Here is a 16,326-nt window from a genome sequence, read left to right as displayed (position 1 = left end):
TCTGGAAGAAGAAAACCATCCCAACAGTTCTGGATTTTCTTCTGTGCTCAGAATAGTTACAGTTTTCAGAACCAGTGTATATTCACCTTTATTTGCATCTGGAAGTTCAAGTAGTAGCAATCACCAAATGAAATTAATTTCTGTTTTAAGTGGGAAAACATCAACATGGAACTAAACTGTGATCAGTTCTAACGCAAGCTTCTCCCAAGTGACATACTCTTGAAGCACCTTTCTATCATTTGACATGTTACCCACCCATCTTTCTAAAAAATATTTTCTATTATAGAGAGGAGATCTGAAACCAAGGTTAACMAAACTTTTTGGCTGTGGAAATTTTACCATGGAAAACAATATGAAACTCATAAATTTACTTGTCAGCAGCAAAAAGACTCTTCAAGTGTCTTAACCACTGTACAGCTCGATAGTTTTAATACTTCAATTTTTTTTTCCATTTTTCATTGTTGAAGAAATAATTTCACAATCTCAAATCAAAGTCAACACTGCAGTGAGGAGAGCTTTTCTACTTTATTACAAAGAGAAGAAGCCTTTATGTGGTCAGAAAATACAAGATTGATCTTTTTTTTTTTTCTCTTCCTATGAAACGCTGCTGTTCAAACAGCCAGAGTGAATTGTCTCAGTTCACTTCTTTAAGTCCCATCACATTCACTTGGGTATGGATGTCCTTGGCTGCTGAAAATCTGGCCCTTTAGTGCACAGGGCGACAAAGTAGTCCCCTGACCAGCAGTTCCAGAATGTCCCGTTTTCATATATTGCATCCATGCACACCTCCTAAAAATGAGGTACAGCAGGGCAAACATTTTCCAAAATAGATGTCATATATATAATATATACACATTCGTACATACATACCTTTATTCATGTGATGTCCAAAAATTTAAAAAAAATGTACACATTTATTACAAAATCGTAACAAAGACTGGACAGTGTTTTGCTCATTCTGGAAAGATGAAGCTCAGTAATACACAACTCTGGAAACTAACCAGAGACTGTGGCAATATCTTTCTTCTAAACAGTCAGATATTCTTGCATTAAGCTTGGCGAAAACTGCCTTTCAAAAACAGAAGGGGAAGTAAAATGAAGGAAGCAAACCTTGCTCATCTTTCCAAATGAAATACGAGAAGGATCTTCACATAAAAATGCACAAACATTTTTTATTACCAATAGTGCTACAATGAACAATGCAAATTTTGTTGTCTAATTTTTTGTCTTTTTTCTTTTTTTTTGTTTTTACATTTTGGAAAACTAAGTGGTAAACTTTTGTCAGTGTACTTGCTTGTCTTTACAGACCCAAGCTTGTCTGCTGGCAAAAAAGAAAATAAAAACAAAAATTCAGACCCTGCTTAAACTAAAGAAAAACAATTACAAATTTAGTTGTTGGGCAGCACATAATTAGTAAGGCAGGACCTCAAATGGTGACCCTTCGCATGAGCCAATTGCCAGATCCTCAAGGAATTAAAACCAGGATGCCTGAGCCACATCAGTTCTGCAGTTATGTTGAGTATTGTGCTGAGACAGCCATACCCCAAGAAAAGGGAAGTCTTTAGAAGGCTTGCTGAGCAGGGTTGTAGTTGAAGGTTGATGGCAGATGAGGCCTTTCTTCTAATTTGTCGTATTCCAGGTGGAACTCCTACAGTTAAACAAAACAAAACAAAGACAAAACCAAACAAAACAACAGATCAATATAACCTGTCAAGACTTTGTCAACCAGCCATATTTGAAAAGCACAAACACAGTGGAGATCAAGTACTAACTTAAACCTAAGGCAAAACCACATCACTTTGCTATCTTGAATTCCATATTTTAAGGAGAAAAAAGTAGTAAATTACAACAATCCTAAACTGTTACACCTGCAACACGTAGGTTCTCCTGTTCTTTCGAATGCTACATGACCCTCAGAACCCTTGTCATAATCCCATACAATGTTATATATGCACATACATGAAACACAAATACACAATCACAGCATGAGCTGAATTACAAACAAAAGCTGTCTTTCAGTATGTCAGGAGTACAGAGGTTTATTTTGGATGAACTAAAGTTTGGGAGTATTTTGGTGTCATACTACCAGACCAAATAGCTTCAAGATGCACCAGGGGMGGGGTGGGTTGAACATCAGGGAGGTGTTCAAGAAACAACTGGACTGAGGGCTAAGGTCTATTTGACATGGTGGTGGATCAAAGGCTCGATTTGATCTTAGAGGTCTTTACAAACCTAAATATTTCTGTGAAAAGATAAGTTAAACTAGACAGGTTTCCTCTTTGGGAACATTACCTAAAAYGTTACAGCACTGAGACACATTGAAGCCAAAATTTACCAAAATATTCCATCTCATTTCATACTCATACTTAAGCCCCAGATCCACCAAACCTGAAATCTTATATTTTTCAGACTCTTTCAGCAGTTTAACTGTGTCTAATCCCTATTCTATCTTCATTCAAGAAACAGGGTAAGCACAAATTTCAGAACTTTTCTTTAAGAGTACTTCTTGCTAATTCAACAACTACCTTGATCATGCACAGTTAATTGATTTTGCCTAACTCAGTGGAGAATGTCAGCAGAATATCATCTGTATCTGCAAAACAAACTTAGCCCACTATTTTCACACAGAGATGCGAATAAAAATAAAATAAAAAACTGAAATAAAATCTAGGAAATTCAACTCTCAGATCTCTCATCATTCAAGGCAAAACAAGATCCACGTGGCATAGAAAAAACATTCGGCATGGTAAGGAAATGAACTAGCAGAAGATGTGAAACATTCTGTATTCCCTTGATAATACTGTCCTTAAAACTGGAAAACCTTAGCAAAATCTATRTGAAGTTACAGCCATCTGCACTAAAATGTTGCACATCTGCTTCATTTCTAGTTCCCTGCTCTCTAATACAACCAAGGATTTTTTTTTGTTTGGTTGTTTGTTTCTTTATTTAGGTGGTGTGTTTGTTTGTTTGAGCTTTTCCAGGTCATACTATAAGCAAGTGAATTGCTTTTGGCATTCCTAATAAAAACTGCCTGCCAATTGGYGTTTGTTATCTTTTTGTGCAGATACATGCAAATGCTAAGGCTGAAGAGATGCTGCTCCCTCCTTGGGTAAGAAGCAAGATCAAGGGGTACAAATCCATGCACATACTCTGGTGTCAAAGACTAGATTAGGTTGGGTGGATCTTAGGGGGCCTACAGGAAAGGTGGAGAGGGGACTTTTTGCAAGGCATGTAGTAACAGCACAAGGGCAAATGGCTTTAAGACGAAGAAGGATAGATCTAGATTGGATTTCAGAAATAAATTCTTTWCTGTAAGGGTGGTGAGCCACTGGAACAGGCTGCCCAGAGAAGTTGTGGCTGCCCCATCCCCAGAAGTGTTTAAGATCAGGTTGGATGGGGCTTTGAGCAACCTGGTCTAGTGTAAGGTGCTCCTACCGATGGCAGGGGTGTTGAACTATATGATCTTTAAGGTCTCTTCCAAACCAAACCATTCTATGAGTGCATGATATCCAGTAATTTTGAAGTAATTTTATAATAGAAAAGATACCACTCAAGCTTCCGCTGCCTCTCATGGCTGTTAAAGTTTCTGTCTTGCACGTTATTATGGAAGGGGCTGCAGATTGCTATCAATCTATGGTCAGCTTCATTCAGTTAACTGAACTTCCACAAGCTCTGAAATGTCTTCAAAATAGAAAATTGCCCATTGAAAACTGCTAATGAAACTGGTAACATGCAATAAGTACCAGAAACCAGAAAGTATCAGTATCTAAAAATGAGGTTTCCAAACTTAAGGTTGTTGCAAGCCTCTATTGGCAGTGAGAGCTGCAAACAAGGTGTCTGGAGTAAATGATAAATGATCAGGAGGCCGAGCAATCCTTTGTGTACCACAGATTGGAAGTCCCTCATTCAGAAGGAGTACATTTCTCTATCAAGTTTTCTCTAGAAGTGACTTCATACTTCAAACTATCATTGACTGCTAMAATAAACAGGCTTATAACAGTCTTCTTGATTTGCAGCCCAATGTCASCAAACTTCAAATGTAATACTCAGTAGTGTATAAGAACACCTGAAGTTTTATCTGACAATAATACAAAAAAACCCAATTCATTGATCAAGGATTTCTGGAAGCTAAAAGATGAATATTTATTACATATAGCAAAATATTTACATTACAGGTATACTTTATGTTTTTGCTTTCACCACTGTGGTTTAGGACATAAACACCAGTAGTGGCATTATTTAATATAAATGAACGTAAATAAAATGTTAAAAATTTTCATTTATCTATTGATAAATTTGTTARATTGCTTTCTTTTCACATGGAGGTAATTATTAAAACAAAACTGCCTTTTATTAACCAGAAATAATGAATACTGAATGTGTGTGCAACTTACAGCACACATTTGACACTAAATAAATTGTTCTATGCAAAGAAAAGGATCACTTCTCATGTCATCCTGAAAACTTGCTTGGATAGTAAAGTTACATCAGTCCATACATGCACAAAAAGGAACAAACAAGGATACTTAAGACAAAAGTGGATTACCTAGGATGATCCATAGCTTTATAGGGTAAAACTGAACAAGAAAATTAGTAAAATAGGTAGTATCCTGAGGACAAAAATATTCTGGATTGTGTAAATCCACCAGAGCAGAGGGCAGAAATCCCATGGCTAGCTTAAAAATTCCAAATGGAACTTAACAGTAGCATTTATACTGACTTAAAGATGAATGCAAAGACTCAACTTTAGGCCAGGGGCTGAGCTGAAATACTATGGCACATCTCTATCAGAATAATAAATTTAACCTTCTAGTAATTATGAAACTATTTCAATTAGCATTAATCTTGAAAGGATGGAGAATAAGCTAATCTAGCCAGCAACCATGACAAGCAAATAAACACTTTGAAATTTTACTTTCTCTCCCATGAATTTTACTTTCTCTCCCATAGTTTTCTAACTATGACATCAATGTAAAAAGGTTTTATAATCTTGTACTTGAATGAATTAATTCTCCTAAGTGAAAATTAAAAAGGAGACATTCCAGACAGCTTACTTCAGACAACTCAAATCAGGATTTCAGTAAATGTGCAACTGTAAAAAGCACTACTGGTGTCAGATCTACTTCCCTTCCTCTCTCATGTCTCCTCCACAGCAGCAAACTACAGCCAAAACCTCAGTGAAAAAAAATCAAAGCATCTTTAACCTCAACATACTTTCCACATGCCCTAGGATGAAAAACCATATGACAAACATCTCTGCAATCAGAATTTTTCTGCATTTTAGCTTGCGTTTAAGGTAAAGTTGAAGTTTGTCATTCATATTTTTTTTGCTATTTATTACCATGTGTCAAAATAGAATCAATTCAATTTTATTTCCTACCAGTTTACGAAGTCTCATTACTCAGCTATTTTGCTGCATTTCCTTCTTCAGTCTATTATCTACTAGGAATATAAAATAGAGCCTACAGTTTAATAAAAAAGATAAATTTATTATTTGATTTTTCTTGAAAGAAGTTGTTCAGCCATCTTTTAATGAAAACTGATCTGGAACACTAAATCTACTAAATCACAACTGGTTTATGTTTTTACAAATGAAAGACTGAAGATTTAGTCGCGTTATCTAAAGTAAACTGTTGTAATTCACTGCAGCAGTATATCATACTGCAGTATAATTTAGAGTAGGGACAATAAATACGTAAGCTTATAACGCAAAATACCCGATGTCTGCAAAGCACAACACATTAGAGTATCCGCTGCCCTGTATTTGAGCATCTACACTACCAAATTCATAAAGCACCTTGAAAAGTAATTGAATATGCATATATAAGAGACAGTAATTTATGAGCAAGTATTCCTGACTGCTTCAAAAACGACTAGTGAAACTGTTAAGCAGCAATTATTATTGTGGTCTTCTGAGGAACTGATATTCTCAGCGTTCACTAATAATTTAGCAGTTTTAATAAGAGACTGCAATTTATCAGATTTTTTTTTCCTCAGCTCCTTATAGGTCTAATTTCCTGAAATATTTATTAATTACTTCTGCATTTGTTAGAAAAAAAATACTTGGCTATACTTCTGCATTCAAAGCAACATAGAGTTATCAAATATTGCTGTTCTTGTTAGGGTGACTCTATATTCCACAAAGGAAATGTCAGTTCCAGAAATTAATACCAGAAGCAACAACATTATCTACATGGAATGCTACACACATGACAGACATCTAAGTTTTTATTTATTTATCAAAGGTGGAAATGTCAAAGAATTATTTCTAGCATGCAATTCCTTTTCCATGCAACAAAAATCTCCATATTCCCCAAAATCATTCTCTAGCTTCCTGTGATCAATGCTCAATTTGCCTGCTCAGTTAAATAAATGTTTAAAAAAAATCCCAGTTCAACTTTTTGCATTAAGAAATATGCAAGCCTAGAATAAAAGATATATTGATTCTTATGGAGATTGGGGGGAAGAAACAAAATAATCACATTCCTTGTTAAAATACCACTGCAAGTGAAAAATTTTAGAAAATACTATCCCTCTCCTTACAAGCTATCAATTGCTTCTCAGTGTTGGGGGAATTACTCTCAGTGTGCAAATAAAAAGAGGAGAATCTATATATATCTTGGGAAAAAACATTCAGAGAACAATAGTGATTCCTATCTCTCCAGAATGCTTAACAGAAGGATGCATCACTCAAGCACTGAGGTTTCAGAATAGCACACAGGATTCCAAATAGAGACAAATTCTGTCTTAAAAAGTAATGTTAAAGCATCAAATAGCAGCTGCATACATTTACCACAGGTAGAAAAAGGAGACTGAGAAGATTACTATCCTTATACAATGGGCACAACTTCCTCCTAGCAAAAGAAAATGCTGTGCGTCCACACAAACTAAAACCACAATTCCATTGATATATGAAACTACATGTGTCTCTTCTTGCTCATAAATAAATGGAACACATTCAGTTGACTCCAGAAAAGAAATCTACACTTTCAAAAGGTAATTACTTCCCCTCTGATGAACTTAGCAAGAATAAAATAGCTTTAAACAGCATCCTGGGGAACCTAAGGAAAYATACCATGCAGCAAATGAATAATTCAAGTAGAAACAAACCTTTCCTTTTGTTTGGGATTTTTAGACAAGTGGTGCTTTTGCTTAGGAGTTTTGGAATTACCTTGTACTTATGAAAAACCATGCAAGTAGTTTTAATGGGTTTGCCGCCATTAAAACTGTCGATCACAGATCATGGGTTTTCCAGTGGCAGCAGAAAGGCAGTAGAGGCAAGGAGTCACACGTGCAATTGGATTAAAGAATCTCCCATATCCTTCAGAGCAACTGAAATGTTGATTTCTGAGGGGAGCTTGGACAAACTAGGCAAAATTACTGGGTGGAGACGGGGGAAGAGATACAAACACCATGTATCTATTAATGTCTAGATGCAAACTTCAACATGGACAGAGGAGGACACAACTTTATCCTCTTTAATACACATGTTTAAAAATACATTAAAAGGTATGTAACTATTTTGTGCGATGTTTCATAATCTCCAAGTGTATAGATGCAATTTGCCCACAGAAATGAAATATCTTTTCAGCAAATGATTCGTAAGTTGGGCTGCAGGTAAAAAGATTTCTGAATCTATGAAATACCTAAGCATGTGGAATCACAAAATACAGTTCCAACATGCTGGAATCACATCTGTTGAGTTCAAGGCTTCAAGGTTAATCTGGTTTGGTCTGTTCGATRTTTTTTAGAGAAAAGCAAGAGTGTGATACAGTATCTACAGACAGTCTGACACAGAACATTATTGACAGTATTAATGGAGAGAATGGGACAAACAGATTATGACAGCTGGGAAGGGAAAAAGCTATAGCTTTCTGATTTTTTAATGCCTCTTGGTCTACAATATATAAAACAAGCATCACGGAAATATGCCTTCTCCTCAGAAGAAGTTATTTATTGCAAGGAGCTCTGCAAACAAAACAGCAATGGAATTCCTAAGTATGGTTACGGAGAGACTGTACCCAAAAAACTAAAAAAGCATTCCCTGCACCCATCCCACATCCGTTTTTAATTCCAAAATGAGGYGTGGTAGCCTCCTATTAAATTTTCTAAAGCAAAGCAACAAAATATTTGCAAGTACAACCTCTGAAACACCAAATAATGCTTTCCATTCTGTAACTTCACACTGTGGAAAGAGCTTTCAATTTTAACAGAACTCCTAACAGAAGTTTTATGTTCTTCTTTCTCCAAAGAGAACTGGAAATGAGAGAAACAGCTCCTTATTTTTCACAAGCAAGTCAGTGCTCCARACAACCTTAATTCTCTCAGACATCAGAAATTAAGGTAATGAACCTAAATAATTGTTTAAAAACGTTGAGATTTTTGTGCAGAAAGTTGTGTTTTACTTTTGTCCTTGTAAAAATAYATGGCTAACAGATTTAAAACATTTACACAATGGAAAAGCAATACCTTAGCTACTTTCCTCCAGTTAAGACAGTCAAAGAAGTAATATGTTCCCCTCTCGTACGTATTGGTTTTCATTGTTGGTTCCATGCCGGGTGCCCTGGTGATCCATACTCGTTCTTCTTTGTGGTACCTCCAATCCCGGTTAAATCTTTCATTTGTAATAGAAAGGAAAAATAATTTTCAGTGTTAGTTATCAGAACTTGATTTAATAAACTGATTTTAAAGGTTTCCAYGAGAACTGCACATGCATTCAATGCATTCAAATCCGAAACAAAACTTTTATAATATAGTTAAACCTGTGATTTCATACCTCTTCCATACAGTTATTGCACCTCAAACTAAAACACATTAGAAACCTCAAGTCTGGTAGGTTCAAACAACTAACTCTTTTAATGAGTATTTACTGGTTTTTCTTTTGTTGAAGATAGGAAAGTTACACATTCAATAATGACTGGCACCTGCCATGTTTTCACAGTGCTTCATAATGCAAAATAGGTGAGACAGGTTTTCGATTTCCACTCTATGAATGTAGAAAATCCCCATACAAAATGACACCAAGGTTGGAGGAGGTATTTTTGAAAAAAGATTTACAGTTCAAGATTGACTAAACTTCTTGCTTTCAATGTCTAACTTGTTGGGGTGTTCTGCTGTTTGTTTTTTTTTAACATCTGCTATTTCATTATTGCAATAGATTAACTCATGTAAGACTGACAAAATAGTTTGAACGTACAGCTCTACTGCTGCTAATAGCTGTAATACATCTCCTCCATTCATGTAATAGAGATAAAACAGGAGATCTTCTCCATATCGGCCAAGTTTTATTGCAGCCAGCTGCAAAAGATTGAAGAAAATGAGGATGAAAAATCACAACAGATAAATGTTTTAAAACACACTACCCCACTTAAATAACACAAGGATACATCCAGAACCTCATTCTTCCATTCTAAGTGTGTTGAAAATAATATTCTAATACAAGAAGAGTAATAATTACTAAAACAATCAATTTTTCTTCACTTTCAGTTAACCTTTCCAAGTTAAAGGATCCAACAGGAAAATATAGATGTAACAAATCAGCAAGACTTTTCTCCCTGTATCTGTGTATCCTTATCTACTTATTTTATTTGAAAAAAACTCAACATAACAACTTCGGCTTCTATTTGCTCCCTTCATGTCCTATTAAGTAACATTACTAACATTTCTTATGCTATTTTCCAGTGATCGCTACAACAGCTTAAAGAAAATATATCTCAAAAAATCCCTTTTCATGTAGATATGGAATGCAACAGATAATTGAGAACACAATTCTGGGCTTATCTGGGCAAGAAATACCTCCATTTAATCTGGCATTTGAATTAGAGCAAAAAAACTCCATCTTCACATGAAGGGCAAACTCTTAAAAACACACTGTGCTTTTTAGCTATTCTTTGGCATGCCCATTCTCTTTTTGTAAGATATAATGGATGTTTGATGAGTCCAATCAGCCTGTTAACACACCACTGTTCCTAGAAAGACTGAGGACATGCACAAAATGCACTGCTTTTGAACATTACCTATCTGAAAGAAAATATAGAAACTTACTGGTAATAAATTAACAAAAAATGCACACACACATGTACTCACCTTATCCCTAATGTGAATGTTAGTTAAGTATTCAGATGGAACATGGAAGTCTAAAAAAAGAATCGGAATTGATGCAACTATTAAGATATGTAAATGAATATAATTTGCAAATATTAATATTGAACTTTGATAGTTATTTCTCTCTTACCTATGTCTTGAGGTCGACAAGGTGATGATGCCCAGGGGGATGCAAATTTGGGATAAAGATTTCTGAAGAAAAAAAGAAAAGCATACATTTATAAAAATGAACCCCCCAACCAATCAAAAAAMCCCCTACATCACCAACTTCACAAACTTAAAAGCTGTATCACACAACCAAATCCCTAGCTGAGGTGAGAAGAAAAAAGGAAACTTTCCTAAAGCAGTTACATTTATTCATTTTCTTTTTAATATGCAGAGCAAGGTTGCGTTTAAACTACCACGGGAAACTACAGGGTCAAGACTTCCTTTCAAATCTAACTTTCCTTCAACTTAGGTGATAGAGGTCCCAAACTTTTTCAGCTATCCAATGTTATGAARGGCTTCAATTTAACCAAAAACAGTCACCAAAAGCCTGGCAGGTTCTGATTTATTAGCCTGTGATTTAAAAGGGAAAGAAAGGTTGCTTTTTAAAACTAACCAGTAAAGATTTTACCCTTCTTCAAAACAGGAGTTAGAAGGGTTAATTAAAACCACTAGTGCTATATACTGAATTCTAAAATTTTGTTTCTGAAGAAGCATTTMTTGCACTAAGTTTTCATGTCAGACAGGTATTTTTATCAACCAAACTATCACACAGGGTAGAAATATTTGCTGTTTCATATGTGACACATTTTAAGTTTTCCAAACAACAATCAGAGAGCAAACAAAGAACATTTAACGTAAGGAAAGATGGCAGGCCAGACACTAAGGACTACATGGACTGTTTGCATAGCTTTTCTGCAGCATAAAGTAAAACCAGCTTTATAATACAGGAACTCTCTGCACTGAATGCTAAGCCCATCCTCTCCACCCAAGAATCTAAATACATTATACACAGAAATTAAATACTAAAAATACAGTTATTTACAGCGTAACTGCTAAAAAGCAGAATAATAAGGAGCCATTTTTCCTATGCTTGATATCCATACTCATCAAGCTTCCCTGATTATATGCAGCTCCATAAAGATTTATGGAAGATGGAAACTGTACGTGTGTATGCTGTCTAGTCTTTGTTTATTTAATATGGTTTGTGTAAACCTTAAAATACATATAYTACTCTAAGACTAACACTAAAGAAATCTGTGCTGAAACAAAAGGTGTGAGATTCTTAGCTGAAAGTCAGAGCACCAGAATTTAATTTTTTTCTCCCAATTACAGTCACCTAGAAGTTTTGTCCCAAATGACCTGAGCTCCTTCTGTAACTAGTGGAAAAAAAGAGGCACCCTGGGTTGGTTGGTTGGTTATTAATCTCACCGGTCTTAAGCACGTTTCTAACCATCAGTGCACGTTAACGACTTTTTTCCCCACTGCCTCTACAGTAAACTTAGATGGCTGAACTAATTCACTTAGGTGAACTGACTGAAGTTAACTATAAAACTACACTCACTGAAACTAATCTTCACTGCACCATAACACTACAGGTGCTCTGTTCATCATTACACTAACATAAATCGAATTTATCCCCAAATTGCTGAGTTAAGTGTAGATATCCCCAAGGAATACCATTATTTGAAAAGTAATGCATACATCACATTTATAAACAATATAATGTCTATTCCTTGAAGAAAGTCCTAAAGAAGTTAGGAGAATAAGCAAAGCCACTAGGTTTACTGACAGCTTGCCCTGAAGCACAATTMTCTTAGTTATGAAAATTTTATTTTAACTGTCATTACATTTTCAAATTTATTTGGCAAAATAGCTTGTGGGTTTGATAGTCAAGTGAGCTAAATGAATAGCATAATAAAACTAAAACTGAAGACAGGATTAAAAACCAGAAACTTACTCAGGAGAGTTGAGATTGAGACCTAGTGTTGTTAAATCACTTCCTAATGCAAGATGTACCATTCCTGGATCTGTCTCTGCTGCCCTGATGAATGTTAACAAGCCAATCATTCCAAACTGGTCCGTCACCATCCCTTGAGGAATGTTGGTAACCCGACCTGGGCAAGAAAAACAAATTAATTTTCTCCTTTTAAGAAATGGAGGAATCAACAAGGTGATTTAAATGACTGTCAAAACTTTCAAAGCAGAAAAAGCGGAATGACACATACCATCAGGTAACACCTGGATCCCTTTTTTCTGCTGGTTGTTGTTTTGCGTAGTTGAACTTTTATCTCCAGGAAACTTGGGCCCATCTGTGCTGGATGATGTTTTGCCTGATGTACTCAAATTCTATTAAAAATAATTTGTAGAGTTGGTATGGTGAAAACAAACCAAAATGGTAACAMTTATTGACCATATCTTTCAGTCAAGCACTCTAAACCAGTACATCAAGCCAYTCCAATAAAAGGCATCAAGCTGAACCTCTCAAGTTCTGCTGATAAACCATATTTACCACTTTCCAAAGTAAACCTGTCATACTATTAACAGGCTAAAAGTCTAAAGTCTAAAAGAATAAATTAATTTACACTGAAGTTGGCATACAGTGGATATGCTAAGTGCCTGTGATGAGAGGTTCTTCTGGATTCACCACATCRTAGATTTTCCCCACAGTCTTGCTCCTATACAACACTCCATGACACAGTAACAGRTAATACTCAAGCCAATTTCAGGTGCAACCAACAATTTGCAACTATCAGGAAAGAGATGTAAACACTATGTCTGATATAAACACTATGTCAGACTACGTCTGGCAAGAAAACAGACTATGCTCCAGGAACCGAATACTGACAAAATATATTTGCCATACGTAATTTCTCACTCTTTATTTTTCTTTACAAGTCTATAGTAATATAATTAATCACATTTACTGTCTCTCTCTCCTTACTGCACTGAATACTAACTGTATCAGAACATTTTCCTTTGTGATAAAACTGCCCACAACATTTGGGGCCAGACTTCTTCATGTCCCTTTTTTTCAAACAGCTGCATTTTTTAGTTCTTACCAAGGTGGTAGTCATGTCTACTACTTATTCAACAGTATTTATGCCACTGTCATTAATACATTTTCTTGCAGTCAGAAGTAATAAAACAATCAAAAATGAGAACCTTTTGTCAAATACTCTCAGAAACTGTCCTTTGCTATCCAYGTTTTATTCATCTTTCATTTGCAATAAAGCAGCATTTTTTAATCATAGGTCTTTCAGAGTAAATAATGAAGAAAAGTCCACCATCTTATGATCTAAGCTATATATCTAATGAACAATAATTATACCAAAACTTAAGATATCATGTACCTCACTAGCCTGCAGTATAGCCATCAATGTTCTCTATTAAGAGAGCTTGTTCCCTGATTCCACATCTCCATTAAGAATTTTATCTTGAAGCAATATTGTACCACCTAATTTTTAAAGGATTTGACAACTCTGAAGAAAAATATTGTAATGTGTAGATTACTACTACTGATGAGAGGCATCAGCAGCAAAAAATGATCTGCAATTGATAGAAAAAAAATAGAAATTGCAAACTTAAAAAAATATTACCAGTTCTCAAAAGTAAGTTTTGACACGTCCAAGCAAGGTGACTTTGCACCAAAAAACTTCTCGAGAAATTCCATTTGCATAGTTACACTGCAAATGCTGCTTATACAAAACCATTGATTTAGAGGGGTAAATCTAAAAATCTCTTACTACAAATATATTCACTGACCATTTTAAAATATAATCATCAAAAGAAGCATGAACAGTGAAAATAACAGAAGCTTTAAGGTTTACTTACAGATTTATTGTCATCATTACTTGATGTTGGATCTTTGTAGCTAGAGCCTGGTAATGCTGGAAAATCTTCATTGTGTATTGAAAAGTCCTGGGACTGCTCACTTGCTGGTTTTGTTACCATTCCAACTATCATAAAAATGAAAGCAGGAACAACATTAAATGACTGCAAAATAAAAAAATCTTCTTCTGCTGATCTTGTTTACTATCCATTTTCACTACGSACAAGCTGTATAATGATGACTTGGACAGGTAAAGCAAAACACGGCATAGTCATTCAAAATATACACACATATTACACTGAAACTTCTTATTTAAGTGTGAGCTGAGACACACTCTGGGTTAAATCCATAGACATATCCAGTGCACCTATTTTGCACATCTAAATAATCAAACAATCTTTACAGGCATTATTAAAGCTGTATTTAGGTAAATCCACTGCTGAAGGATGTACTGCTGTTAAGAGTATATGTTTTTCCTCCATCCCCTAATTGCATGAAGCATTTTTGCATACACTCTTCAGAAACATGTATTCTCAAAGGRCAACCAGTTAACTTGCAGCAGAGCATGTCAACAATGAAATACTTGCTTGTGACCTAAAAACAACTGCTACCTTCAGTATGAAAACTGAAAGCATTTAGTTTGCAACTCTCAGTGCTCTGACCCTAATTTTAAAAAAAGCAGGCCAGTCACATTGGAACCCAGAATCTGACTACTGAACAAGAACTTTCTTTTAATGCCARTTAAAACCAAACCAAACCAAACAAGCCACTGCATCACACACCCAAGGGCAACTAGACTTTGCTGAGACACAGAGAAGTAATACAGTGATTCAGTTGCAAAGAACACTGCACTAGAGGAACAGAAGATAGAGGGAAGTCTAGGTCCTATTTATCAAAGATTCTTAGTAGATGGATAGGACTAAAATGGTTCAGTAGATGACAACGTATGACTTTCCTTAGTATTCTGAAATTAGAGATCAAAGTTCTTTTATTTAGGAAAAAAACCAACACTGAGTTAATCTTGTTTCTGCTGCTCAGCATTTTCATCCAGTTACTACAATTTCTTCCACTGGATGAATAAAATTGATAATGAATTAACTTTAATGCATGTTCTTATTTAGATTCTGACATCTACTTGAAGTATAATTTTCCTGAATAACTAAGCATGAGGAAAGTAGGTCTCTGCTCTGTCTCAAACCTTCTCTTTTTTGTCCACAACCAAAAGTGCGCTCCATTTTTTGTGCTGGAAGATTTTGATTGTTTCTACCATCCCTTGCATTAAGGATGCTCAAAGGTAGCTTTTCAGATAACTTTATTTTGTGGTTCACCATGCAGTCACGCAAACAGCTGTGCTAGCACCAGAATGGCGAAATGGTGTAAGCACGAGAGCAATTACAGATTTTTTTATGCTGCAGTGCTGTTTAATATTGAAACTCAAGATCCATGCTGGAAGTACATCTGTGTGAATCACCAGCCTATCTTCGATCAATTTTTCACACACTATCTTCTCTTTCAGAGTTGGAACTAGATGGTCTTTAAATTCCTTCCAACCCAAGCCATTCTATGATAGACTGTCTATCTAGAGACTATCTATAGATACTCTAGCTGTAGTAAGTCTCCACTCAGTCCTGCTGTGGGTTCTGAGTGTCTTTATCTGGGCAAGTCCCTATTTTCCTGTGTTTAACACTTCAGTTTAACTGGTTTAGTTTTTTCTCACAGCTATCTTATGCAGCAGGCCCTGATTATGCCAAATCCATGAGCCTACTTTCTCTTGATAATACAGTATATAGTATGTCAAAATGAAGTTGGACCTMTCTCTGAAAAAACACTAGCTTTATATATTAGAAAACACCATGTTATTTTTGGCTCAAAATTTGACAAGTATCACAAAAATAACTTAAGGCTGTAAGAGCAACTTTTCAAACCAGCTGATGCAACATTCGTGACAAGATCTACCATAACAGTAACAAAAAGAAAGTTTTGTGCTTCACACTAAGCTTACCTCAATGTTTTCAAGACCCAAATAATAAGATTTGTATCCACCTAAAGGCTTTTCCTTTTATTATTTTTTAACCTGTTCAGCAAGAGTTATATGACATATACTTGGAATCTTGACTGATAACAATTGATGCTTACAGGTTATTTTTTGAAATCTGGTAAGGATGACAATGAACAGTACAACAGCAAATACTATCAGTAAACAGCAAAAGTTTACTTTTCTTACACAGTAACAGCTCTACTAATCCAATACTATTCCTGTAATTTGCTACTCAGCTATCAACAGCTCTTGTATACATGCAATTTATACAAGAAATTTCTAGAGTGAGCAGCCTCAGAGTAATCATACCATACAGACCAAAACCCCCAACAATCTCTATTAACAATGAAACTAATGCAGATGAGTT

The 16,326-nt window shown here is 35.4% G+C and overlaps 1 protein-coding gene across 1 annotated transcript in view; it reads right to left on the bottom strand.

The window, feature by feature from the left end:
* Positions 1-506: 506 nt before the first annotated feature.
* The window catches only part of CNOT2 (CCR4-NOT transcription complex subunit 2), a 35,224-nt gene continuing 19,404 nt past the window's right edge, over positions 507-16,326 (bottom strand). The window contains exons 7-14 of the mRNA XM_057377701.1: positions 13,924-14,048; positions 12,318-12,438; positions 12,050-12,206; positions 10,235-10,296; positions 10,087-10,136; positions 9,197-9,297; positions 8,470-8,614; positions 507-1,648 (exon numbers count right to left, since the gene is read on the bottom strand). Coding sequence (XP_057233684.1) covers positions 1,562-1,648; positions 8,470-8,614; positions 9,197-9,297; positions 10,087-10,136; positions 10,235-10,296; positions 12,050-12,206; positions 12,318-12,438; positions 13,924-14,048 — 848 coding nt within the window. The 3' untranslated portion in view covers positions 507-1,561. The remainder of the gene's footprint in view (positions 1,649-8,469; positions 8,615-9,196; positions 9,298-10,086; positions 10,137-10,234; positions 10,297-12,049; positions 12,207-12,317; positions 12,439-13,923; positions 14,049-16,326) is intronic.

The sequence above is a fragment of the Malurus melanocephalus genome, unplaced genomic scaffold, assembly GCF_030028575.1.
Source record: "Malurus melanocephalus ecotype Western Australia unplaced genomic scaffold, MMel_1.1 scaffold_10, whole genome shotgun sequence".
Taxonomy (NCBI): Eukaryota; Metazoa; Chordata; class Aves; order Passeriformes; family Maluridae; genus Malurus; species Malurus melanocephalus.
This window is presented reverse-complemented; position numbering and strand designations above follow the sequence as displayed.